The 13,331-nt window shown below is 36.3% G+C and overlaps 2 protein-coding genes across 2 annotated transcripts; one reads left to right on the top strand and one right to left on the bottom strand.

Moving 5' to 3' along the window:
- Positions 1–941: 941 nt before the first annotated feature.
- LOC103950248 (ethylene-responsive transcription factor ERF017) lies at positions 942–1,946 on the top strand. Its single transcript, XM_009361437.3, has one exon. The coding sequence runs from the start codon at positions 1,075–1,077 to the stop codon at positions 1,696–1,698; it is 624 nt and encodes a 207-aa protein (XP_009359712.2). The 5' UTR covers positions 942–1,074; the 3' UTR covers positions 1,699–1,946.
- A 1,324-nt stretch (positions 1,947–3,270) lies between these two features.
- LOC103950292 (beta-galactosidase) lies at positions 3,271–7,203 on the bottom strand. Its single transcript, XM_048570221.1, is given in 18 exon segments — positions 3,271–3,378; positions 3,648–3,921; positions 4,011–4,225; positions 4,330–4,515; positions 4,517–4,558; positions 4,654–4,763; positions 4,864–4,903; positions 4,905–4,968; positions 5,069–5,265; positions 5,351–5,512; positions 5,605–5,723; positions 5,812–5,896; positions 5,984–6,089; positions 6,186–6,274; positions 6,368–6,511; positions 6,598–6,690; positions 6,827–6,893; positions 6,995–7,203. Coding segments are annotated over 18 exon segments (2,310 nt in total).
- Positions 7,204–13,331: the final 6,128 nt, after the last annotated feature.

The following is a 13,331-nucleotide window of genomic DNA, read 5'->3' as shown; positions in this document are numbered from 1 at the left end:
ATCTTGTGGGTTACCTAGATAACTCATCATTAATGAGAGTCGAATCTAACAACACTCACTTACAAGTGAAGGTAAATACTAATAAATTGTAGTATTAAGTTTCATCAAATTATTAATCCTTAGAAAACATATGATAACGAATCTCAATTACTAAGCTCCAACTCAAGACTTGGGGCACAAACTCAAGACCTTGGTGCTCAGCTCGCGTTACTCTTAACTTGGGACCTATGTTCGGTCAAAGATCGCATGTTATGAAAACTATTGCAATTCAATCTGATTAGTCCGTCGAAAACAATCAAATTCAATTCTAGTCACTAAGGAGTGCTTACTTACAAATAAGAGGAATTTGAATTATTTTGTTTCTTGAGTTATGTGCGTCTACTAAAATATGAAAATATGGGTAAGAGAAATATTTCATTCTTTTACCCTTCCATGTTTTTACTTACGCATAAAAGATCTAAGAAGTGTAAGTTTTCTCTTGAAATCAATAGTCAAACATGTAAAAATAAAAAATTATATAAATTAGAAGGATTAATTGATCTGATTAAATTTTTGTTAAATAAACGAGTGTGAATAGGAGGATACAATGACAATAAGTGATAGTCACCAATAATAATAAATGGGAATTTTGCCAAATAAGGCATTTGCCTAATTTGGTAACCAACCTTTCTTTTTCCTGAGTTTGTATTATTTTCCCAAGGAAAAAAAAAAAAAAGAGAGGGAGGGGGGGGGGGCCGTAGGGAATTGGAAATGGAAGTGCACGAGGAACAAATAACACACGTGCATCCAAACCCATCTCTCTCCCCCCGCGTAAAAATTCGTACCGCCACTCTCTGAAGCCGCCAGTTGTCCTTCAAAGCGATTCGGACGCGCTAAAACAGTCAACTCTCTTCCCACTCCCCCCACTCCCCCACATATATATACTCACCAGCCGCAAATTCCTTAACAAATTCCTTAAACCCCAACTACAACAAAATCAACCCTCAAGAACGAACAATCACTTGTCGCAAAAGCACTTCCCACTACAAGTCAATCCACTCCTCCTAAATCTTTAATACGTCGTCCTCGTGGTCCATGGTGAAGCAGACGATCGGGAAGCCCTCCGAGCGAAACGACATAAAGTACAAGGGCGTCCGCAAGCGCAAGTGGGGCAAATGGGTGTCGGAAATCCGCCTCCCCAACAGCCGGGAGAGAATCTGGTTGGGATCCTACGACGCGCCCGAAAAGGCGGCGCGTGCCTTCGACGCGGCCCTCTTCTGCTTGCGCGGTCGCACCGCCAAGTTTAATTTCCCCGACAGCCCGCCTGAGATTTCGGGGGGAAGGTCCCTGAGCCCGGCCGAGATCCAGACCGAGGCGGCAAGGTTCGCGAATTCGGAGCTTCCGAGGAGCCACCAGTCGATGTCGGAGTTGCAGGCGGAGTCCGCGTCTCCGTCGGTGTCGGAGGGGAGTGGGACCGTCTTCGTGGACAGCGAATTCCTAGTGACTCCAAACGATTCGTTTTCGGACCCTTTTAGCACATTCGGGTCGGGTAATTACGCTACGGAGTACGGGTTGTTTCCGGGTTTTGATGAAATGAACTATCAATTTTTCAGTCCAGCTGAGGCGGTGCCAACGCCGGACGTTGATTACTACGCGGAAGAGAACCTGGACAGTCAGTTTTTCAGTCCGGCAGAGCAGTCTTTCCTCTGGAATTTCTAGAGACGTACAGAGTGCAAATTACCGTTATTTTTTTTCTTTAAGGGCAACAAATTAAAGTCAATTAAAAAAGAAACGATCCAATTTTTTCAACGGGTCGGAGCCCCGGACAGTTTTTGTTTCTGGAGGTTTATTAAAAACCCGGATTATGGATGAACCAATTTTTGTGCGGCCATCCCCTTGATTGAATTCATTCTTCATGTTATAAGGGCAAAGAAATTTCCCATAAATGGTATAGATTTTTGTGACTATTGTATTTCTTCATTGAGTTAATTGAGTGAAAATTATGCATTTTATTCATATATAATGCTACAAAGCAATACTAAACTTTTTTAAGCTCCCGATAAAGAAACTCGTGTGTAAACAAGTGACCGCGTTGTTAGCCAATTAGTTTAGCTTACTTATGCTATTCAATTTTTATTTTCATTAAAAGCGGTGTTACTACATTAAACTAAATAAAAAAGAATGAGAATTTAAACTTTTAACATAATATATAAAAGGAAAATACGTTCTTCAAGTCAGTCCACTACTTATAATTTTATTTTTTAATGTTTAAAGAAGAATCAGCCACCATTGAAAAAGGGCATTATCCCATTGTATAATACACTCTAATTTCCAGAATAAAATTTCGAAATAGGAAATGCACCCACGTTTTAAACAAGTCATGCATCTTATATAATATCTCAATCCAAATCCAAAGGATCCAGCAGTAGTGATAGTGAAGGGGTAACCTACCAATTGACGTGCGTGCTTCTATCCGAATTCAACTATCCGACAAAACAGTATTATGAAATCACGTATATAATTCTACGATTGTAATATGATATGTGACTTATTAAAATGATGTTAGACGTTACTAATTCACTTGTAACATGCAGTACAATTGTACTTGTTATTGAAAAGGTTCTAGCTTTAGAATGTGTTTGAACCTAGATATGTAGGTTTGGTAGGTAACGCAGGTATCGAACCACAGTTCTCATTCGTGACAGTCTTAATTGGAGATTTGAGTTGAAACTGAAATCAAGACCCATCTCAAAAAACTAAACGAACCACAAATTGACCCGTATTTGCTCCGTATTAGCTTGTAGCTGGGTTTTCTTTGCCCCGGCTTTGCTTTGTAATGCTTTTCTCTCTATCAATGCAATTTCTATCGTCTCTTTCAAATAAAAAGAGAGAAAATTAACAAGTTTTGTTAAAGGACTGGAAATCAATTGTTAAATAACTTAAATTGATTATTATTGAAACTTAAAAAATGTCATCCTTCAACAATATATAGGCACGTACAACAGAGTTTATCATGCTTTGAGATTTAAATTACTAAAATGTATATATAATTGAGACAGAAGAAAATGAAGAATATAAATTAAAAGAAATAAAATTTTTATATTTGCAAAATAAAGAGGCAGTGCCTTTGAACACCGACTACACTGATAGAAACCCTAGCTAATTGACCCAAAAAAAAGATAGAAACCCCAGCTAATGGCCCTAATCTAACCCTTGCTACTTAGATCATCAAGCTAGCTAGTACTAAACTGATCACATAACACAAAATTATTAAGAAAAATCTAAACTTTGTTAGCAAACAGCTTCCACAGCCAGCCTCTTCACGGCATCACCGCAGTTTGTCAAGCCAAATTTGCTCTGAGAAACATTGATCAAGCACTTCTCTTTGCCCACGCATTCCTACAAAATCATTAGGGAAAAGAAATAAGAATTACTTAGATATAATATACATAGAAAATTAGGGTTCATAAAAGAGAGATTATATTCACACACATCAAATTACTTCTCTCACACCCTTTTAATTTTTTAATATTTTCTACATACCACTAAGACTTGATAGAAAAATATTAAAAAATTAAAAGGGTGTGGAATGAGTAATTTGTGATATGTGAATATAATCTCCTTTCAAGTTCATTGAAAATTAAAGTGTTCAGAAAAAAAAGACTTGCCTTTTTAAGGATCGACAATGCACTTCCAGAATCACAGCTGCCTTTCTCAAATGATCCACAGGTTCCTCGGGGATTACCAAAGCTAGCGAACTTGATTGCAGAAATGGGACGACCTTCGCATGCCAATTCCACTGTGTGCTTCTCGTATGCATGGGCGCAGACAGTTCCAACTTGGATGGTTTGGAAATTCACAAGAGATGGATTGCCACCAAACTCCTCAAACAACACAATTGTATTTTCTCCATCTTCCATAAATGATCGAGGAACGTGGTACCTTCAATACAATTAAAAGCGATTAAAACTGTGATCGTTATTAAACTGCCAAGTAAATAAACATGAATGCGTAAACTATAAAGTTCTTACCATCTTTGGGTAGGATTGCCACAATTGAAGGAACACTTGTTGTTATCATATGAACCACGGTAGTCACAAGCATCGAGACTACAATCAGTATCATATGACAAATAACTCGGCCAATACCGGCCAATACTATGGCCATTGATCCAAGCGTGACCCTTTCCCAAACCTTGTAAGTCCACCACAACTGGATCAGTTCCAAGAGGAGCTTTGAAAGTTGCCTAAACAAAATCAAACAAAAACAATTGTTATTAACTTTGTCAGTTTATTAATTAGTGATATATAGAGTTAAATATATGTGTATATATATAGTGGGTTTTATTACCTTGTACCATGTCAGCATCCGGTTAACGGGTAAGTTTTCCGTTGACCACTTAGTAGCGTAACGAGAATCGGTGCTAAAAAGCTTGTTTTTCAAACCATGAAGTCCAACCTTGTATGACCATTTGTGTGCTGATAGATCCTTGATCACAATCTCATCACCATTTTGTCCCACCAGTACAACTGGACCTAGAAATTCCAGTTTTGATCTCTTCAAATCCACCTCCGTAATTCTGGTTATCATTCAAATCATGATTCAAAGTTTTAAATTAAATGAAATAATTAATCACAATTAAGTAATTAATTTTAACAATCCAATAATACTAACCGGAAATCCAACAGTAGCACTCAACAACGAAATAATGTTCTTGCCAGGAAGTAACTTGACACTCTTCTCAAATACGTAGTTGTAGACGTTGTATTGAGCCCATTGAGAACCTATTTGCACCAAGGATATATAAGAAAATCAATAACTATAAAACAACAAATTTATTAGTATATTTAAGATTAATCAAGAAACAATAATTGTATGTCTTACCAACATATTTTCCATTAACATATGCATGAAGAATGAAACCAGGTGCCATTGACCCTTAGAGTCATGTTCTTACTCCAAATTGGATCATCTTTCTTGAGATGAACACTACCGAAAATCCAAGATAAATAAAATGAGTAAACCAAAATACTAAATATATTAGAAGAAAAGGACAAATGGAAAATTAAAATTAAAATATCCACTGTACCTTGTCATGTACCAAAGATAATCACTAGCATCATCTCCAGCAACCTTTTGATCCAAAAGTTGATTTGCAGTAATTTCTCCCTTTGCAAGGACTCTGGTGTCATCAATGGTCTCGGGCCTCCACGACCAAGCAAGTGATTCGGGTTCATCTTCAGCCTTGTTCACTACCTTCACCTTAACTGTTGTTTGTGTGTTGACCTAAACTAGGTAAAAGAAGTTCAGAAATACCTAATAAACCAGACTATATATGTTTACACACACAGTGAAAGTTAATTGTTCATACCTTTGCAGTGTTGTATCCTTCTGTTTTGCAATCAGGAAGAATACTAACAGACCAAGCAGGAATGGTGTATGTATTCCCTTCAAAAGTGATTGTAGCATCAGTTGTGCTATTTGCATTGCCCAAAAAGCAGCTTGATGACTCATTTGTTGCGTACACAGTGGCCTAAAATATACATGCACATATCGATCGTATCAATTTGAAATTCTACAAAACTTTGGTTTATTAGTTATGTCAATTCAAAAGGATAATCTTACTGAAACAGAATTGTCAAAATTTGTGGTTGTGACATTCCCATGTGTGAGAGTATACTCCATGGATTTCAAAATCTGATGGAGTTCTTTCAAATGCCCCCATTTTGGTTGGTTCAAGTTGCCTATAAAATGAGATAATAGTAAGGACTAAGAAGTTATAGAGCCAAACACAAAGCCATGTTTAGAACTTAAATTTGAGTATTTACTTACCATATTCGTCGAGAGGAGCATCGTAATCATAAGTAGTAGTGATGTACGCAGCTGCTGTTCGGCCAAAGTTTGTTCCACCGTGATACTTAAAGAAAAGACATAAATCATGTTAGAAAGAATTAAATTACAATGAACCAAAATACAATTTAATCTAATTAATTAATGTGCCAACCATGTAGTAGTTCTGAAATGTGCCTCCGAGCTGGAAAAATCTTGCAACAGAGAAAGCAAGATCCTCAGCAGTCCTAAGTGGATCTTTGCCACCCCAACTCTTAAACCTACAGTTGCATTATATAGATTTAGAAAATTAGGTAACAAAACAAAAATAATATATCATCAAAATTGATTCAATTAGTATTAATTCTAGAACTTACCATCCAGTCCAATTTTCGGTCCACATCTTGGGACTGTTCTCATTATTTGGAGTAAATGAATCACAGTACCAACCATTGCATGTGTTCATCTGATAACAACGATATATAAATAAGTAACAATTATAAACACTAAAAATTAAGGGGAAAAAAAAAAAAAAAAAAAAAAAAAGAGAATATTGTACCATTGGTTGAGGAGCATCACTTTGTTGGCACATAATCCATGGAACTCCAATGTCGAGAGATTCGGCAAAATTTGCACACCAGTTCATATATGCTTTACCAGCATCTCCATAGTATGATTGCACATTTCCGTATTCATTTTCAATCTAACAAAATTACGGCCAATTTATCACACAAAATTTATATTTTGATGCATAATATGATGAAATCGAATTATATGCATATATATTACCTGAGCAATAATAATTGGGCCACCTTGAGATGCAAAAAGCTTTTCTTTTTTCATCATATCAACAATCAATGTGGTAAAATTCTTCATCTCATTCTGCAAAAGATAAGAATGTTTAAATGTTTCATCATGGTTGTAAAATTCTTCATAACATTCTGCAGAATGTTTAAGTGTTGCGACTTGTATAGCAAAATTAGGTTTGCGTAAACTAAAAGTCACCGCGTTTAATTACCATGTAGACATCATTTGCGGTTCGGATCTCACAGCCAGGCAAGTTGTGCAGCCAAACGGGAAGTCCTCTGATTATTACATCCAGATAGTTAAATTGTATCCAAAGTAAAATTGTGTTTGGTACAAAATATTATGTAAAACTACATGATATGTTGACAAACAAACGTACCCATAATTCCATTCGGCACAAACATATGGACCAATTCGAAGAACAGCATAAAGTCCTTCATCTTGAACTGTTTTGAGAAATCTAACAAGGTCAAGATTTCCAGTAAAATCATACTGACGACGAACTGGCTCATGCACATTCCAAAAGACGTAAGTCTCAATTGTGTTTAGTCCACCCTCCTTGGACTTCTTAATCAAGTCTGGCCACATCTGTGTACAACATGATAAATTCGTTATAAAAAGAACGTGAAAAGCACCAAGTTAGAGTGTACTAGTTAAAGACGACGAGCAAGATTACTTGTGGTGTGCTTCGAGGATAATGGATTGAACCCGAAAGCAACAGTCGCCTTTTACCATCGATTGTGATGGCTCTCCCATCATGAGAAACATCAGTAGCATTAGCATAAAAGCTTAAAAGAATCACAGAAAAACAGAAACAAAACGCAAAACTAAAAGAGTTGGAAAGAGCCATCGTCAGAGTAACAAGAGAACAGTGTGAAGGAATGAGGAGGAGATGTCCTCTATTTATAAGCGTGGGAGTAAAGAAAAAAAAAATTCTTAAACCAATATGTGTTTTATCAAAACTAAACTTCTGATATTTTAAGAATATCTGGATAACAATAAGTTTCCATCGGATAGAATGTTAGAATAATATCAAAAATCAAACACTTTGATATCCAATATATATCCAGACTTGAAGTTATCTAAATTTTAAAATTCAGCGACGGATATAATTTTGGATAAAATTACCATAAACCAGATCAGTACCAAACGTTTTCGTGTTTTTTCATAATTAGTTGACATCTTGACAAATATCACTATCAAATAGAGAGAGTTTGCTGAGGCTGGGTCAGTTTTTATGGAGTCTTTTTAATTGGTTGCTATGCATTAGCTAATTAGTCTTATCGTTTTACTATTCTGTCATCAAAAGAAAATGAAATATCAATAGTTTAGCGCAACTACAGATGTTCGTTAGGGCAAAAAAAAAAAAAAAAAAAAAAAAACATTTGAATGATATTTAATTATATGAGCATAAGAGATCGATGATAGAACAAGCAATGGAATCAAGCTAATAAAATGTTCCACCAATCAAACTATGAAAATAGAAACTATTAGGGCTGGTTTGGAAATGTTTTTAAAATAGTTGAAAGCTCAAGATATGGAGACCTGATCGGACTGGGGTATCAAATTAATTTCCTATATTCTTAGAGCTTCTTACAATTTAAGAATTAGTATGCGCGACAAGTAATCTTAATGCATTTGTAGGACATGAAAAGTGTGTATGCAACTCTGGATCTGCCTAAATATGGTTCCAAAACAGAACGTAAACTAATTCTAACACGGAACATGAACCAACTTTGGTGTGGAGCAACATGCAACTAACAAACTGCCTATGCACACCATTCGAATTTGTGGAGTAAACTAGATTTTCTCAGACAAAATTGGACATTGTAGTTTATATTACTAGAAAGCTATGACACCATCTTTCCACAACACTTTACAGCTTATGATTCCAGCCACTAATGAGGAAGATATCACCATTTTACTACCAACAGTGCAAGCAGAGTTTTTTTGTGGATCAGTAAAGTTCACCTTTTTAGGTTTAAACTTCGACCAGCACAAGGGACCAAAGCATGAACATATTCCCTTACAAGTATGGAAGCCCACTTTCACGCTACAATTCTTGGAAGTTGCATGGAAGGGAATGAAGGCTCATTCATCGGGTGATGAACCTGGGTACAAACTTTGGTAACGCTCCAAGAGATAAGTACTTTCGATTATTTAATTGTATATGTGATCAAATGCAGCTATGTTACGTCCTTTAAAGATTCTTAGACAAGATTGGAGAATGAAATCATAACTGGTCATGTGCATAAGCTACAACTCTGATTAAAGTTAACCTCAACCATGTATAGTTACTACCTACTGAGCCTTTGATAAGTCCAAGTCTAATTTCATCAATTGACCGCAAGCCAAATCAACTTGTTCAAGTCATAACATCCTTTGCAATGAATTAGGCACCTAGTATGGGCCAACGTCGGATATTGCATATTCATGACATAAAACCCCCAAAGCTAGGGATGATCTTTTCATATTATCGCTATAGATAGCCAAGGAATGTGCAACCTTGCCACCCTCATAGCAAACCTCCATTCCCTTTTGCATGGATATGAAATTTTGATCATTGCGTGATTTTGTTTGTTCTATCTTACTCTATCTTTTTCAGTATAGGTCAGAAGCCCGATTACCATAAGGCATAACTTTGTCGGATTACTTGGAAACTATGTAAGAATGCAAGTCTAAAACTTTCAAAGTACTAGAGTCAAAGGAGTTTGAGTAGACTTGAGCCGTATTAAGAGCAGTTATAATGGGTAAACTTTTAATGTTGGGACTTGGCCATGCTATTCGATGATTCAACACAAATATTCGGCTTCCAAAAGTTTATGCAACCCAAAGGCTATTTGTTATAAGATTCAAGCCCAGGCTCTGGCCATTCGAGGGAATAATCAGAAGGGTGATCTGGAAATCATGCAAGTGGTGCCTTCAAACTGTACCCCTGAGTACGATTACTTATATCCTAAAGCAGCGTACAAAGTCAATAAACCTGGCAGCGATCTTGCGCTTAAGCAGGACTAAAATAGGCAACTAGACTAAGAATTCTCAAGATGAAATTTTCCAAATGGAACTCTATCTCACAGAGTAACTTGGTAAAAGGCACTAAATTTATTGTGTGGGCAATGATTTTCTAGGGTCAGAGTAAGGTGGATTGGAATCCGCATACCTCAGATGTCACATCCTGGCCCGGGCCCCCACCACATCCCGGACTCGACTCCACCGTAGCACGATGTTGTCCTCTTTGAGCCCCGACCACGCCCTCACAGTTTTGTTTTTGAGAACTCACGCGAGCAGAACTTCCTAATGGGTCACCCATCCTGAGAATGCTCTGGCCCCTTTCTCGCTTAACTTCAGAGTTCCTATAGAACCCGAAGTCAATGAGCTCCCAAAAGGCCTCGTGCTAGGTAGAGATGAGAATATACATATAAGGCTTACATGATCCACTCTCCTGGGCGATGTGAGATGTTACAATCCACCCCCCTTAGGGGCCCAACGTCTTCGTCGGCACACTTTGATCCTATTCTGGAATCAATGGACGAAGTTTGATCTTGTTCTGGAATCAGTTGGTGAAGTGCGATGACTTCGTTGAGATTGATCATGCTTATTCCGCAAGATTCGGGAACCTAATCTAGAGAGGAATCAGCATGTTTCCTATAATCTTGGAGTCCTTAAAATCTAAGGATTAGAGTGCGCCGCAAGTAATTACACTCCTAAGAGGATGCAATATCTACTTCCTAGATATCATTTGGGATTCTCTAGGTTTAACAAAGATTATACTATCCTAAAAGGTCATCTCCTCTAATAGTATAAATACACCCTGCTAAGATTTATCTCTGGTTACGCAATCTCTGTACACATATTCTCTTACCCATTGCTTGAGTCTTAACCTTGCACGTACTCCCTGGTTTTTGGTCTACTCACGGTTATGTGTAGAATCTAATTCAAGCTAAAATCTGATTCATTAAACACTTAGGTTTATTTCAACTAAGTGTTAGATTATTTTTATAAGTGCCAGCAAAGCAATCAAAATATGTCGGACTGACATTAAATTCTGGAGTTCATTCCAGGTAAGTTTATTTGCTAAATTTCATCGTTGATCCTATTAATATTCCATTAAAAGCAAGTTTAGGAACACGAAACGTATCATGGGCCTTTGGTTTGAAATCAGAGTAAAGTGGTACTCCAATAATTGTAGCGATGCTCCTAATGAAACATAAATTTTAGGATACAAACACTTTTTTAACCCAAGTGCGGAAAAGCAAACAGGCTGGCTTAAGCCTTATCTTACAAACTTAATATCATGTTAGATTCTGCAGCTCTTAACTTCGAAAAAAGTCTAATCCGGTATGATTATCGGATTAAAACCACATTCCGTGGAAAATGAACCAAGGGATGACTACTTAAAACTTTACTTTAAGGATTAAACTATGTAAAGGCGCAAAAAATGCAATAGCAAACTATCTCCTAAAATGTATTTAAGCCTTTCTAAGGATACTTAAGGAATAAGCACTTTCTGCCATGTGTTCATCTTTTTAAGTTTGTGCATTCGGAACTCCAACCAGATTATTGATAGGCGAGCAAGCAGGACTGGTCAGAATAGTCCAGCTCCATATCAACAAGAAGTGTTCGATATACAAAAACGTCATTTTAGAGAGATTTGCTCCTGGTCCGTTTGTAACCATTCATTCTTGAGCGCAGGGCATTCTAAAATACATAGTTAAAGGCATTTGTGGGATAATGATTTTTAGGGCACATGCCACGTGGCACATAAGATGGTTGGAATGGCCGAAATTTTCCTTATCACATGATCATGGCCACGCTAAGCACCCTGGGCTGAATTACCTAGGGCTTAGGCACTCCGTTACGGGTCCAATAGACTTTAGCCTATTGAGGAGTTTACTTGACTCTTAAGTAAAGAAATCCTAATTCATGTCAAATCATGATATCACTGGGATTAAACAATGTAATCATAATCCAAGGAGAATTGAATATCTTATCCTGGATTCATTATTAGGATTTAAGATGGGTATGAATTTTATATCAAAAGAAAATTAAAGAATCACCAAAATTTGAAGAGCAAATATGTGGATATGCCTCAGGAAAATTTAGTGAAGTACAATGTCGTTTTCCAGCAACTAATTTTAAAAATTTAGCAATATTAACTCTCTTGAGTTATTCTCTTTACTTTTACATAATGAAATCTTTGCAATTACAACAGATTGTCAAAATGTTGTATCTCATTATAACAAAATTACTATTAATAAACAAGCAACAAGATTGGTTAACTTTGTTGATGGTAATATTGAAAATAGCTTTAAACCAGTTTTTGAACACATTAAAGAAACTAATAATGCTTTAGCTGATATCATATCCAGATCATTCATTGACAAGAATGGAACACTTCATAGCATCAAGTTCAAGTGATAGAAGAGCACAAATTAGAGCACCACTTCAGAAAGGAATGATGTTATCACCAGCAGAATTAGAACCTGCTTATTATAATAATTATCGTATTATTATGCACTTAGTACACTAATATAGAACTTTGGTTCTTAGAAGCAAAGAAGTAGAAAGACAAATCAGCATGATTGTCGTGATTAATTTCCAAACACAAGAGGCTATTGAAGAAGTAAACCTACATGAACAACAAATCGTTTTTTAGCATCATTTTTAGAAGAAAATACAAAATTTTCTACCAGCATAATTAGCAAGAGAAAGGTGTAAGCATTTAGCATTAGATATACAAAAACGTGTAATACAACATGAGTGTGAATGAAAAAAAATACTACATTTCGAGTAGCATTACAGAAGTTTCTTTTTGATTCTATAAATAATCCCAAGTCAGGATTTACGATTTTATTAAGCTTTAATACTCTGGTTATTAACTTAGGCACCTAGCCCAAAATCAAATCCATCGAAAAATTTGAAGATAGTAATGCATTCTTGGAACATATCAGCAAATCAGCTCCGTTTCTCTAATTTGCTTTCATGTAGCAGTACCCTTGTCAAAGCTTCTTGAAAGGAAGTTTAATGGCTTGACACCAAATCCTTGCCTTGAGACCGTAGGACAGGACAAGCGGTGTTGCTCCGTATTAGGTAGGGCTAAGTAGGGGTTTGTTTATTTTGTTCAAGACGGCCATGTTAGTAGCGTGGAGGCTATCCCTGCTTCAATCAGCGTCAAAAGCAGAAATTCATTTTGATGAGTTTATTTCCTAGTTCCTTCATCTAGCTTCTGTTATAAGTGAATTTATGGCCTATTTTATCTAAAAGGAAGCCATATGAAAGTATGTAATGGGGAGTGGTCCATTAACGTTGCTTAATCATCCTTTATTAGTGGGTATTAACATGACAGAAGCTAGAGATATTCATTTTTTGCATGACCATATAGATATTTTTATCATTGACCAAAAACAATAAAGATATTTTTATCACCCCATGATTATTACTAGAGCATGGAGACACACACAAAGTAGACTAGTAGTGGCCATTTACATTCATTTCTAAAAGAGAAATGTTAAGGAGATTATTTTAAAAGTAAAATTTTTTATGGACTCTCCGATACTTCTTTTTTTCACAATTTTCGTGACGATATTATAAAATATTATGTAAAAAACATGAGATGATAAAAAATCTATAAAGAATTCCATTTTAAAAGTGTCTTTTTATTATTTCTCTTTTCCAAAACACTTGGAAACATTTTTCACTTCATCACTTGGAGCATC

Source organism: the organism of the source record quoted next, unplaced genomic scaffold, assembly GCF_019419815.1.
Source record: "Pyrus x bretschneideri cultivar Hongxiangsu unplaced genomic scaffold, Pyrus_bretschneideri_v1 Contig1, whole genome shotgun sequence".
NCBI classification, from domain to species: domain Eukaryota; kingdom Viridiplantae; phylum Streptophyta; class Magnoliopsida; order Rosales; family Rosaceae; genus Pyrus; species Pyrus x bretschneideri.
This window is presented reverse-complemented; position numbering and strand designations above follow the sequence as displayed.

Coding starts and splice junctions, on each gene's coding strand:
- LOC103950248 (XM_009361437.3), top strand. CDS start 1,075: ATGGTGAAGCAGACGATCGGGAAGCCCTCCGAGCGAAACGACATAAAG.